We start from the raw sequence: 15113 nt of genomic DNA on the forward strand, positions 1-15113 counted from the left end.
CCTTTTACCCCACTTTCAGGTCCATCCCAACATCACCAAGGTATTGAATCACTACGAGCAGGAGGGCAAGGTCCAGGTGATACCTCTTACCCTGCCCGGCGGTCAGCCCAATGTCCCCGGCTTCCAGCATTTGTATCTCACCAAAAAGACCAATCACAAGCGACAGAACGAGGTGATACCCTACAATGACTGCCTCTACAAGAACCTGTATCTCTACGACTACATTGCCCTGCTGGACATTGACGAGGTGATCATGCCCAAGGGCGGCTCTGTCCTCTGGTCCGAGCTAATGGACAAGGTGCGCCCCGAGTCGCGCAAGATCAAGCCGGATGGCTTCCACAGCTACAACTTCCGGAACGTGTACTTCCTGGACGATCAGCAGCACGAGCATGGCTGGCACAAGGACATACCCAAGTACATGCACATGCTGCAGCACGTGCATCGGGCCAAGAACTACACCAAGCCGAATCAGTATGTCAAGTGCTTCCACGATCCGGAGCGTGTGCTCACCCTGCACAATCACTTCCCGCTGAGCTGCCTGGGTGGGGTGTGCAAGTCCTATCCCGTGGACACCCAGGATGCCCAGCTGCAGCACTATCGCGCGGATTGTGTGAAAACTTTAAAGAAAAGCTGCGAGGAGTATCGCGAGCATTCGGTGGAGGACAAGACCATTTGGAAGTACAAGGACGAGCTGATACGGCGCACCATCAAGGCGCTGGACACGCTGGGCTTCTTTCGCCGCCAGGGACTGAACTCGGCCTCAGGGTCGGGGGGCAGCAGCAGCGGTCTGGGCGGTGGAGCCACCACGCACTCGACGGAACGGTGATTCACACTACTCGGAGGTGGCGGCGGCGGCTGGTCCTGGCCCTGGCAGCTAGTCGAAGCCTCCGGCAGTAGTCTCGGCAACGAGGAGTTCTTTGTCTAAAGAGAAAGAGACAGCGAGAGCAAGAGCGAGAGAGATCCCTCGGAGATCTGCTCCCAGTTTAGTTAGTATATTGTGTCCAGTTGCAGTTCCCATCCAAGAACCATATATACCACAGAGAGGATTTTTCCAGGCCATTTCCTTGGGTAACTATTTATTTTACATTTTATTTTTCCAATTTTCTTTTATTATTTGTATTGTTTTGTTGAAGTTTTTTGAGTTATTTATACTTTTAGAATTAAAAAAAGAAATTTTTTAGTTTAATTTTTAATTTTTTTTTATTATTTGTAATGTTTTCTTAAAGTTTTTGAATTTAAAATTTTTTTTTAACTTTTTTTAAATTTTATTCTAATATTTAAAATTTCTTAATTATTTTTTTAAATAATATTTTTAGTTTTTCTTTATTTTTTGTAAAGTTTTATTTGACTTTTTAAATTAAACATATTTTTTTAATTTTATTTTATAATTTTTAAAATTTTTTTTTCTTTAATTATTGCAAAATTTCAAAATTAAAATACACTTAACATTTTCTTTAATTTAAAAAACTGCAAAAACTTTAACAAAACATTTTTGGATTTTTTTGTTTAATTTTTAAAAAATGTTTAATTATTTTAATTTTATAATTTTATTTTATTTATTTTATTATTTGTTTTGTTTTATTGAAGTTTTTATTTTTTTTTTTAAGGTTTTTAATTTTTTTTAATTTTATTTTTATATTTTTCTTATTTTTAAAATTTTTTATTCAAGAAAATCTAAACAGAATTGGGTTTTGGGCTCAGAAAAACCTGCTCTTAAGGGGTATATATGGCTAGTGTAAACAGTAGAAGTGAAGTTAGTTAGTTGCGAGAGAACACTTTTGAAATTGTGCCTTCGAACCTGGATGGTGGGGAGTACTACCCCTAAAAAAAAAAACCCTAAAAAACCTGAAACCTAAAGTCCTATAAACCCATCGCCTAAATCCTTAAACCTTAAACCTTTCCCTTACCTTGCAATTATGTATTTCCATTCACAAAACAAAAGACATAAAGTCACAACTTTTAAAAAAGAGACACAAAAATCAGGCCTAGTTCACAAGAGATATGACATATTGGTGACAAGGCTAGGAAAAATCATAATGAAACCTAAACTAAGTTCAAGACTGATGATGTTTATTAAGAATTATAAAACGAAGTAGAAAGAGAGGAGGAGTTTCCAGCTAATAATTTGTTTAAACATTCGGATTAAATCGATATTATTGTTGTTGTATAAAAAAGGAAGCAAAAGCAAGAAAAAATATCATTAAATGCTAAGCAAAAAAACACAAAAAACTCAAGCAAATTGAACAAGTTTCAGTTGTAAACTGTAAATAGGAAAATTGTTAAAGGCAAAAACTAAACTAAAAATATGCATAAAAAACCGATTAAAATCGGCTAAACTATAAAATAGCAGGAAAAACTTTTAAGTTTTATTTTTGCTACTTTTTTTTGAAATTCTACACACAAACTATAAAACACTACAAACACTATATACTATATTATATTATATATTATTATATATATTTGTAAACTTATGATTTTAAACTTGTACATACACATGAAGACACTCACACACACACAACACACATACTACACTTAACACTTTTTCTCCTTTAATTTTTATTTTATATTTTTCGTAATCATTTCCCCCTAGCAGCTTAGTCAAATTGGAGATGTACAGTTCTAAGAGAAACTAAAAACTAAAACTAAAAACTAAACACACATCTATATACGAAACCCATACAGTTATAGGATGCATGCCACACTCGTGTGTATTAATGTTAGTTGCTAGCCAAGTAAGGACTCGAGAGGAAAACCCCATTTTCTTTCCTATTTTTTTTTTGCATAGCTAATAAAAAACACAAGTGATTGAAGAATAAAATTTACAAAAAATTATAAAAAAAAAATACAAAAGCAGGCTTTACATCTTCCAAGGAGCGGGCTTGCAGGATATCTTTAAAGAGGCAAAGGAAAAGCGTGCCCAGGACGTGAGACACAAAACTTTCAGGAATGTAAACAACAAAGCATTTAGAGAGAGCCCCCCAGATCCAGGCACAAATGAATCCACTTTGCCAGGAGGAAGAGAAGCCAGAAGGAGTCAGGAGCAGGAGTCCTAGGAAGCCAGCCAGGATACCTTAAGCCACTGCACACAAAACTTTGTGCCACCGGACAGGACCAAAGACAAAAGGCAAAGCAAGGCAAGGCAAGGCAAGGAGCAAGCAGCAAGCAGCAGCAACAGCAGCAGCTTTCTTGAGGGGCGGCAAAATTTGTATAAACTTAAGTGAGCATTAAACACGCTCCACTGGAGGACCAGGACGACCGACCAAGAGGAGCTGTGAACTGGTAGAGCCAAGTTCCTTGGCGTCTAAGTTGGTTAATAAACATTACCAACGCCACAAAAACCATTTCCGTGAACTATTAAAATTCCGCAGCATTTAAGAGAGTTGCCACCACCATCACCACTTCCACTTCCACTTCCAGTTCCTTCCTCCTTCCTGCCTGCCTGCCGCCTCCGCATCCTTGGCCTTGTTTCACGATTATGTTTATTTATATGGCACACACACACACGAGGCGGAAAAAGGGGGAAAGTTTTCGGTGTAGAAAATTGGGTAAGAGCCGAGTTTATGGACCAACAGAGGAAGCCCCCATGGACCAAAAGGATAATGACAATGATGATGAGGAGGAGGAGGAGGATCATAATGGCAGCTCTCCGACTTGTGATTGAAAATTCACAGCTTCCTTTATACAAGGTATGTACAGCTGTGTTCACGGAAATAGCAGTGCCCAACGACCTGCACGTTTAAGATCGGAAAATCCTGTTACAAACACTATTTTCATAAATTTTTTTTTCATAAAAGCTTAGTATATTTAATTATTAACAATACCACAATCATTTAATTTAGGTAAATAAACCTTTTAGAAGATATAGCTAATAACAACAAAAAAGGTCTATATTATGCCGATCATTGAAATAGCAGTGAAAAACTAAAATTCTTCATAAATTTAAAAATATCGTTTAAGAAACCTATTTCTTTTTAAATTCTAATTGACTATGATCTAATATTTTGTTAAATTGCCTTTATAAGCTATCATAGCCTCATACCTGGGTGGCATGGAGTCCACCAAGTCTTAGCAACGCTTGAGGGGAATATGGCCTCATTCCTCCTGCACAAATTGCCAAAGCTGCATCTTAGAAGTCGGAAACTTCTTTAATAAGTAGCCCTTGATGTCCCCCATAAGTTTTCGATCGGATTTATATCCGGGGACTGTGCAGGCCATGGCATTGCATCCACTTTTTCATTAAGAACCCACTCCTTGGCCACCTTGATGGTATGATTAGGGTCACTGTACTGCTGAAATGTCCAAATTAATGGCATATTTTCCTCAGGATACGGCTGCAAGACAGTTTTTAATATTTAGACATAAACATAATGGTCTTTGATCCCACCGATCATATTTACGGGACCTAAAACGTTGTATGAAAAGTATACCCATACCATGATTTTTAGGCCACCGTGTTTTACTGTCTTCAGCGTATGGTTTGGGGGGTACTATCTATTTGGGGGTCGACGGACATATTGTCTTGTCCTATTCCACCAAATAAAACCAGTTTGGAGTCATTTGTCCAAAGGATATTACGCCATTTGAAAAGTGGCAGTTCAAGTGGCTATTGGCGAACTCGGATCTGGCCTTGATATGCCTGTAACCAAGCAGTGACATTTTCCATGGACTTCGCGAATCTAAAATTTATTCAATAAGTCCCCGGCGAATGGTCCCATGACTGATTCCCATGCCAATTCCCGCTCATATATCCCTAGAGGATGCAAAAGGACGAGCTTTGCTGAAGCGAAGTACGCGTCGAGCCTGTACAATTGGGGTTTTGCGAATCGTACCCCGTTTTTTTTGGGTTCGGTTCATATTTTATGACTTATAAACTATTTTAAAAGAACAATTTGAAAGATTTGGAGACTCTTTACATGTTTTCCCCTTCTTTCTAGGCTAAATTATCTGATATCTTTCTCTCATGGAGCAGTGAGGTCCTGCGCCCACTAAAATAATTTTTTTTGCGTTGTAAAGGTGTATTATAGTATAAACTATAATAACGACCTTAATTAAAGTAATTTTTTACAAAATTAAAAGAAATTTCGGCACTTTTTGCGAAAGAAAATTAAAAACTGCTATTTCAGTGATCGGCCAAAACGAGCTGCATATCTGAAAAAATATCAATAAAACATAAAAGTAGAGCAAATCTAACGGAATTTTTTCTCGATTCTTATCTTTATGTTCCATTTTACAAAAACAATGTGCAATAGATCAGCTTGCAAAAAGGAATATGTACAAAAAAACGTTTTGAAGTTGTTCCTCTGTCGCACTGCTATTTCCGTGAACACAGCTGTATATACACTATAACCTATATATATATATATAGGTTATATACTCGGTTTATATGGCATAAAAATGTATATGCGAATGCGAAATGCAAATGCGGCGAAACTAATTAAAATCCCCTAGACCCCCCGGAATATGCAATATGCATTCATAATGCATGCGCGTAAATCTGCGAATAAAGAGAAGCGCGGCTTAAAAATTTAAAATCTGCAATTACAGGATATATACCACCACCACCACCACCAGGTGACTGACTGACTGTGGCAAGTGTTGGGGATTTTGGATTTTTGTGATTGCTGGAAAATGGCTGGAACATTAGTTCTGCACCGGAAGCCCCTCAGGCAGTCATAACTCAAAAGCAAGCAGTTCACTGGGGAAAAAAAGTAGGTATATATTTTATTTTATATTTGTTTATTTAGTCTATAACATTTACAGGATTCTTGTTGATTTTAAAGGATAATTTACTGGATTTTTATTGATTTGAATGGATAATTTAAAGGATTTTTATAAATTATTTATTTTTATTATTATTATTTATTTTTATTAATTTTACAGGACAACTTAAAGGACTTTTATTAATTTCAAAGGATTTTACAGGATTTTTAAAGGATTTTTATGCATGATACATGGTAAGGTATTATAAAAAAAATTCTAAATCTTTTTTTCTGCTACCAAAAAACTTAAGAGATATTTTATTATTTATTTTTATTTATTATTCTTATTTGTTTTACAGAATAACTTAAAGGATTTTTATTAATTTCAAAGTATTACTTACAGGATTTTTAAAGGATTTTTTATGAATTTTATGCGGTAAGATATTATAAAAAATTAATAATCATTTTTTCACTTAAAATTAAGCACAAAAAATATGATAAACAAAGCAAGTTGCACACTAAAAATATAATCTATTTACAGGATTCTTATCCATTCTACAGGATAATTTACTGGATTTTGAATATTTCTACGTGGAAAGATATTATAAAAATTGAAGAAAACCCATTTTTTGGATACAAAAATCTTTTAAAGGTATGTTATTTTGTATTCCTATTTATTATTCTTATTAATTATATAGGATTTGTTATTAGTTCTAGGCAAAAAAAAATATTATGAAAGGAAAATAATACGGAATAATTTACAGGAGTTTTTTTTTTAATTCTACGTGGAAAAATATTTCTAAAATTTACTAGACCCTTTTTTTTGCTGCAAAAATCTGTAGAAATACAAAATCATTTTAAAAAAAGCACAAAAAAATTATATAAAAATAATTTACATAAAGTTTTGTGAAATATATATTTTAAATATTTTTTAAAGACATTTTTTTTTCAGATTATAAGCTTAAAAATACTTAAAAAAAGCTTTCTTAGCTAAGCAAATTTCTTAAAAAGAAAAAAAACCCTTAATTTAGCTCAAATTTCCTTGTAAAATCTCAAATTCCCCTTACAATTTCCCTACATTTTCCCTCTCAGTGTAGTAACCACGTCCCACTTCGCTCTGACTTGCCACCGAATCTGCACAGCAATCTCAATTTGAATTTGAATGCAGATGGCGTTTGATTTTTGGCCAGCCTAATTATGTCCGTCTCTCTCGGCCTCACCTTTGACCCCACACCCCCCGCACACCCCACACCTGGGCGTGTGTGTGTGTGTGTGTGTGCTGCGTGCAAGATTGGCAAACCAAACAGGAAATGCTAATTACATGTAAGTGTACACAGCATATGAGTGTTTGGTGTGTACGTGTGCGTGTGCATTGCTACCTGCAGCATCCGCGTTGCACCTGACCCACCTACCTGTGGCCACTCACTGGTGGCAGCAAAGTTGGCCCCCGATTGCCGGGCTCATGCAATATTATTGCTCGCAATCTAATTAACCGCACAGGGAGAGCATCTCCTAGCCCACACACTCACTCACACATAAACACACACACACACACACGTATACAGCCTGCACTAAACCTGGCCAATATTTGCGCCAAGTGGTCATATCCAAATGGCCGAGACAGCCGCACAATGGAAATTATACGCTTAATTGAGAACGGAATTCGGCGCTAATTCAATTCGCTTTCGCTGGCGGGGCTAAGGCAACTCCCAGCTCTTGGCTCTGGGCCTCCTCCTCCCTCCTTTCCCTTGACTTTTGGCAGCTCTAAGCTGCCGCAAAATGGCGGCCGAGGGCAGCTTTAAGCCTTGATTAAGAGCCCACTGGCAGGGATTTAAGCTGCTTGCAGGGTTGTGAGCTGAGACTGGGAATGTTCAAAAATATAGAAAAAAATATAGAAAGCCTTGGAATGTTGTAAAAAATATTTTTTAAAAATATAGAAATTCCCTCGGAATTTGGTAAAATATTGGAAAAATATAGAAAGCCTTGAACAATATTTTTATTTAAAAAAATATAGAAAGCCGTTGGATTTTAATTTATAAAAAAAAAAATATAGAAATCCTTGGCAATGTTTTTATTTAGAAACAATATAAAAAATATATATTTTAATATATAAAAAATATAGAAAGACTTGGAGGGTTTTTGTATTTATAAAAAAAATATAGAAAGCCTTTGGAATTGTTTAATTTATAAAAGAAATATAAAAAGTCTGCGAATGTTGTAAAAAAATTATTTTAAAATATAGAAAGCCTTAAGAATTTGTTAAAATATATACAAAATATAGAAATCCCTGGAAAGTTATTATTTATTAAAATTATAAAAAGCCATTGAATGGTGTAAAATTTTTTATTAAAAATATAGGAAGTCTTGGGATATTTAAATGTATTAAAAAATATAGAAAACCTTGAGAAATTTGAATTTTTTACAAAATATAGAAAGCCTGGGGAATTGTTAAATTTATAAAAAAAAATAAATAGAAAGCCTAGGTTATGTTTTAATTAAAAAAAACACTGGGAATTTAGTGAAATATTTAAAAAATATAGAAAGCATTGCAAGTTCATTTATTTCTAAAAAATATAGAAAGCTTGGAAATCTTTTATTTGTTATATAGAAAGCCTTGAGAATTTGGTAAATTATTTAAAAAAGAATATAAAAAGCCTGGAAATGTTGTAAAAATTATAAAAAATAATATAGAAAGGGATATTTAAATTTATAAAAAAAAAAATTGAAAGCCTTGGGAATTATGTAAAATATATACAAAACTATAGATAGCTGTTTTAATTTATAAAAAAAAGAAAGCTTAGGTTATGTTTTAATTTAAAAAATATATACAGCCTTGGAGAGTTTTAATTTAAAATAAAAAAATATAAAAAATATAGAAAGACTTGTAATTTTTCAATTTAAATTTTTAATTTATAAAAAAGCCCTGAAATTTGTTAATTTATAAAAAAATAATATTAAATACTCATTGTTAGTTATCCTTTATTTTCCTATTATATTATTATTTATTTCTTAAATACCCCTTAACCCATTTAACAATTCCTTTGAATTTACAGTCTTGTCCTGGTGGAAAGTCCTGCTGGCCCTGCCACATCCTTTGTGGCTTCAGCTGTCGGTGCCCTGCAGTGCCACTGACACAGTTCCTTTTCCGTTGCAAGCACTCTGCTTTTGGCCATTTACCATTTACACTTCTCCTCTGCCTCTGCCTCTGCTTCACCCTCCAGCCCCCTCCTTTTGCCGGAAGTCCTGCAGATCCTGCCGCCTGTCGATTAGTCAATTATAGACAAATGGCCTGGGAGTTGCAAGCGCGGCGGCAGCGGCACAATGTAAACAAGCCATCAATAGCGGCGAGTGTACAGCGGCAAGGACATGGCAGGAGCGGGGGGGAGGGGAGCGGAGGAGGAGCCTGGTTGAGATAAAAGAATTATGCATAGGCAATGCCAGCGAGGACTCCCTCCCAGCGGCAGCAGCAGCAGCCGGAGGAAGCAGAGGATCCAACACAAAAGGCGAGAAAGCATCCCAGGGGCCAGTCCGGAGTCCGGAGTCCGGAATCAGCGGCAGCAGCAGGAAACCACAAGCCACACGGAGAAATTGAAAAAGAAATGCAGGAAAACACACAACCAAGGGAAAGGAAACCAAGGGTAAGCATAGCGAAACAAAGAAAAGAAAGGGGAATAAAGTGGAAAGGAAGGGGGAGCAAAAAAGAAAAAAAAAACTAAACAAAGCATAAAAAACACAGAAAAGAATATACAATTTTAAGGAAGAAAAGAAGGAAAATGAAACCGAATTAAAGGATTTTTAGAATTTTTAAATGGGGAAATGAGTAAAAGAGGTTTCTTGAAGGATAATTCCTAGAAAGATAATACCCTGATCCCATCAATCCAAATCAAAATCTAAATAAATTAATATTCTTTACGATTTTCTCTCTGTGACAGAACAAACACCTGCCCGCCGCTGAAAAGGGGTATTCCCCGCGGTGCCCCCAAGGATGAGATTCTACAGCATCCTCCCTCCCCCCTCTTTCCCCTCTTTCCCCCTCTTTTCGCACAAAGCGGAAATCGGAAAAAACGCAGCGAGACAAAAGGAAAGCGATAGAGAGAGAGCCAAAGAGATACTCCCACAGGGCCAAGTGGTTAAAGCGGACTTGGCCCAGTGGCACAGTGGCAGTGGTGAGTCCTGCCATTTGTTTTAAAGCCACGGGGAGGGGTGGGTGGCGGGGGAGGTGTATCAGGGAACAGAGCTTAGTGACGGTGTCAGGCAGATAAACAAAAGTTCTTCGTGTCCGGGAGGAACCACAGAGACAAAAGCCCAACAAAAGCCAACTGGACAAGAGAGACAACCGATATTGCGACTGCAATACACTCATTTTGGATAAAGCAAAAGGTAAGTGAGCAAAGATCTTAAAATCGAATATTTAGTTTATATTTTATGAAAGCCTAAGTTATTATTAAAATAATTCGATAAATAGTTAATAATTAATATGATAGAAAATGCAATTGATCTTAAAGAAAACCATTGCCTAAGTTAGCTTATCCCTTCTTAATTATTATTCCTTAAGAATCGATATAGTTTTTGGTGAAAAATATATATAAAAAAGATATACACTTATGCAGACCATATAAAAAAGTGGGGTTTTTCAAGGAACTTCGATAATAAATCGTATAGAAAACCGTATTTAAAAGTTTATCATCGCTAAAATATAGTATGCTGTTTTATTAACGCTTTTCAAATTAACTTTAATGCATTTTGTACTTAATTATATAAAGAGATCTATCCTTAAAATTAAAAAAAAAATTGGGAAAAAAATTAAACGAAGTATGCAGATTTATTAAGCGTATAAATATTGCATTACAAGCTGTTCCCAGTATGAATTTAGACTGGGAACAGTATGACTCTTCCGCTTGTTGCTTATTAGTTCAGCCCAAAAGATGCAAAATTTTACGGCTTGACAATTTTTCATTGCCTACTTTCGCGGTGCATGTTTTTATTTTCGTTTTTATGAGGTTAATAAATTATAAATAAATAAAAAAAATAGTAAATTAATAATTAATAAATAATAAATAAATATTTAATACATAATTAATAAATAATAAATAAATAACAAATAAACTATCAATAAATAATCAATCAAATATCAATAAAAAATAATAAGTAAATATTAAATAAATACAAAAAAATATATTAAATGAACAATTAATAAATAAATAACAAATAAATAATCAATAAAAAAATCAATATAAAATAATACAAAAATAATAAATTTATATTTAAAAAATAAATAATTAATTAATAATTAATAAAATATAAATAAATAATAATAATAAGAAATGTATTAATTTTAACTATTTAAAAATTTTAAATGATCTTGTTTTTTTATAAATTTTGGGAAAAATAAAAAATACATTTTTTAATACAGTTTTTAATAATTGAGAAATTCCTTATTGTTAATTTTTATTTATTATTAGTTATTAATCTCATAACATCGATGGCTTTCCCTTTTACTAAAATTAAAATACCCTGCAAGGGTATAATATTGGACATAACTTAAGGGGTCTTGAGTTACAGTTGCCCATAAATACACCCCTATAAGACACTCCCCGCCCCCCCGAACCTGCTGCTGCTGCAGCCACAAGGACACTCTGCTGGCATCAGGGATAAGGCGCCATCGAGAGCATCCTTCATCTGCCTTTGTTTTACGGTTCGAACGGCAAAGGGTTTTAAAATTTAAGCAGACGGCAGCGATCGCAGCCACACGATTTCCGCTAAAAATGCCAGCTGGGAAATGGGAAATGTGAAATGTGAAATGGAAAATGGAAAATGCCACACCGCCAGCAAATATCCTGACCATGATGCTGCCAATGGCCAATCGCTATGCAAACAAAGGCAACAAAATCTAGTTAATTGGGTAAAATGCTCGGGCGGAAATTGAAAGCAAAAGCAAAGGCAGCATGGAGGAGGGTGTCCTGGTGTGTCCTGGTATGTCCTGGGGTGTCCTAGTGTGTCCTGGTGTGCGTGTGAAAGGGCAGGGTGGCAATGCAATAAATATCTAAATTTCGCCGGGGCATTATTTATCGATTTATGCAAATTGTTGGCAGGCAGAGGGCCAAACATTTTATCAATAAACAATAATAAATTAAAATCAACAATCACAGGACACTAAACAATGTCACCCCAGCCCCCCAGAGGACTCTCTTGAAATATTTTTGATTTTTTTTTTGTGTCCTTTTTGAAAACGAAATTTATAAATGCAAATTGTCAACGCCACCAAAAAGCGAAATGCATGGCATTTTTCCCCACAAAACATGTTCATATATAACTGTGTATATATCTGGGATAAGTACTTGTGTGTCTCCTCTAAAATATATATACAAAATGTAAAAAAAATATAAGAGCAACAATAAAAAAAAATGGAAACCCAGCAGCGTGAGTGAATATGCGAGGTCAGGTGCTTTTTGGTTCCTACAAAATTCGATTTGTGATACAAAAAATACAAAAAAAAAAGAACTGCCCTGAATAATTACTAGCCCTCAGGGGTGTGTGCACACTGTTTCGAAATAGCCTGCAGCTTAGTATATGCACACACTGGTTCTTCAACAAATATACAAAATATAAATAATATAAATATTAATTGGAATAGGTGAAATCAAGGCTTAATAAATATCTAAAGCATTACCCTGAATATATTTATATATAATATAATATATATAAATATTAAAAATGCTTTTGGGATTCATTTAAATATTTATAACTATTTTTGTACTATAAAATAAATTTGTTGGCATTTTTGCAACATTTTATTTAAATGATATTTCCCAAAAAAAAAAATTAGGAAATTAAAATTAAAATAAATTTAAATAAATAAATATAAAAAATAAATAAATTTAATAAAATAAAAAATTATTTCCATGAAAAAAATATATAAGGAAACTTTTTTAAAAATATTAAAGATCCTAAAATATAAAATATTTCTTTAAATGCTTTCAAAGTAAATATATAATATAAATTAAATATTTAAATATAAAATATATATAAATTAAATATTTATATATAATATATTTATATATTATATGTTATATATTTAAAATAATTTTTTTTAATTATTTAAACTGCTTTTTTTGGGATATTTAAAAAATATGCAACTAGTTTTTTACATTACATTAAGATTAATTTAATTAAGATTCATTTCTAAAATTATGGAAGATATCAAATAAAATATTTTTAAGCCCATTTTACTATTTATTTCTCTAAAAAAAACAAAAATATAAAACATTTTCTAAAATCTAAAATATTTCTTTACATGTTTTTTTACAGCGAAAGAGAGAGAGACTGCTACCTATATTCATTTTTTTTGTTGGTCAACTCCTGGACACCGTCTCTTCATCCATGCCACGCCCTGGAGCATCCGCCTTTCCAACCACCCACCCCCCCGCTTTTGCATCCCCTGGAGCGTGGCCACCTCTGACCGTAGGTATTTTTGCATACTTTTGTGCGACGCGCAAACAATTTGCATTTTCCATTTTCCTTTTCAGCGTCAAATGAAATGGGCACCACCACCACTACCAACCGGCCGGACGAGCCTGGGAAAACTACTATCCTTTGTGGAGGCAGGAAGCATTTCCACTCCCCCCCAGAAAACTCTGCGCCGATGATTTATTGCACTTTTGACGTTATTGATATTTCATTTGTTTGCGATGAAGTCATTTAGTGGCGGACAACACAGGGAAAAGGATCCTACCAGGATTTATGTAGGGGTAAGTACAAGTTTCTTTAAAAAATCCAACAATTAAGTTGTTAATTATAAAGATAAAAGGCTGCTCTTAAGCCTGGACAAATATTTAAATCATCAACTGGGAGTCTTTAGCCTTTGCCCATACCTCCTTTTTCTCGCTCTCTCTTTCTCTCTATCTCTCTCTCTCTCTCTCCCTGTCTCTCTCTTTCTCGTAACGCATAATTTAACCGAAAGCCAGCTTCAAGGACCTCCAGGGTAACTGCTAAATGCCAGCCGAGTGGCAAGTGTCCTGCGGAAGGTTCTTGAAAGCCCCCCCCCCAAACGACAGCGACACCGACAGGACTCGAGACAAGTGCCACACACAAACACACACACACACACACACCTTTTTCAGAATTTCACTTGGGTGTTGTGGCTGCACTTGAGATATATCTTTCTCTTTCTAAATATATATATATTTTATATATATATATCCCTATGCATCCTATCTAGTTTTTTCCCAACACAAGTGGCTTTCGCTAGTGCCTTTTTGGGCACTTTCCCGGCCAAGAGCTCGGCACAAATGCATTTTCCTTATTAAGCATACGCCCCGTGTGCCAGGATTGCACTTAAGTTTTTCATTTAAATTATATGGAAAAGCTAGAAAGAGAGAGGGAGAGTCAGAGTCAGAGAGCTAGGGAAAAGCACTTTTCACCTGGCAAATGAATTTTCATTTGCTTTTTCCACAAGAAATGATAGAAGGTGGCAAAGCGGGGGCTTGACTCTCGATATAATGCCATTTTTCCAGGCCAAAAAAGAGTGTGAAAAGGCTGGAAAATCGTGGAAAAGCCTTACTCAACCGCAGTAACAGCGAAAAGCAATTAAAGCAAGACAAGTTCCAACGAAAGTGCGACCGAAATCAAACGGAAAGAGAGAGCAGAGCCTAGGAGTCAATTTTTGGTCAGCGGTTAAAGGGTGAACCGAAAAAAGGGGGTTAAGAGGGGATTAAGAGGGGGTTAAGAGTGGGGTTAAGAGGGTGGAAAGAGGGGGAAAAGAGGAAGCAAAGAGGGGTTTAAAAGCAGCCTAAAGAGTGGGTTAACAGGAGGTGGCTATTAGGCTGGGACACAGAGCCCCGACCCAGTTTGATTGGCAATTGAGGCGAGTGACAAGTGAGGCAGCAAGTGAATGGTGGCATCCTTTCAATATATTCAACCCTCTCGGGTTTCCTACTATTTTCCAGCATTTTCCAGCAGCATTTTCCCTGCTAAGCTTTCGTATGCCTCCCTTCCCCCCCCCCACACACACACACAATTTATGAGACCGCCGTTGCCATCATACTAATTGAAAAACTAAGCCCCTCCTAGGAGGAGGCAGTTGTGGCTCAGGCAAACAAAACCCCAAAATGTTGCACTTAATTGCAACTATTGGAAACTTGGCCTTAAACCGAATCCACATCCCATTTTCCTATGCTACAAATTGGTTTATATTTGGAGAGCGGGGGAAAGGAAATGTGAGTTTAAGAAAATATGGAACAAAGTTTCCAAGTAGCAACAAGTCTGTCTGTCAAGCGGGGAAGCCGCTGCCACCTCTTTTCCTGCTCTGCTGATTGGAGTAATTAAGGCAATTGATGTTTTATTTTTGTACATTTTTTTTTTATATATTTTGTTTTAATTATTTAATTTATTTCATTTTTTAATATTTTTTTTTTT

General features: G+C 35.3%; 1 protein-coding gene across 4 annotated transcripts in view; it reads left to right on the plus strand.

Moving 5' to 3' along the window:
- LOC108080027 (uncharacterized) overlaps positions 1 to 1229 on the plus strand; it is a 151201-nt gene extending 149972 nt beyond the window's left edge. For 3 of the 4 annotated variants that reach the window (XM_041775084.2, XM_070288426.1, XM_017174604.3), the window contains one exon: positions 20 to 1228. In XM_041775084.2, the coding sequence (XP_041631018.1) occupies positions 20 to 826 (807 nt within the window). In that variant the 3' untranslated portion in view covers positions 827 to 1228. Of the gene's footprint in view, positions 1 to 19 lie in introns of all 4 variants that reach the window. The other variant, XM_017174611.3, reaches the window with a different exon arrangement.
- The last annotated feature ends 13884 nt before the right edge of the window (positions 1230 to 15113 follow it).

This window comes from Drosophila kikkawai, chromosome X (assembly GCF_030179895.1).
Source record: "Drosophila kikkawai strain 14028-0561.14 chromosome X, DkikHiC1v2, whole genome shotgun sequence".
NCBI classification, from domain to species: domain Eukaryota; kingdom Metazoa; phylum Arthropoda; class Insecta; order Diptera; family Drosophilidae; genus Drosophila; species Drosophila kikkawai.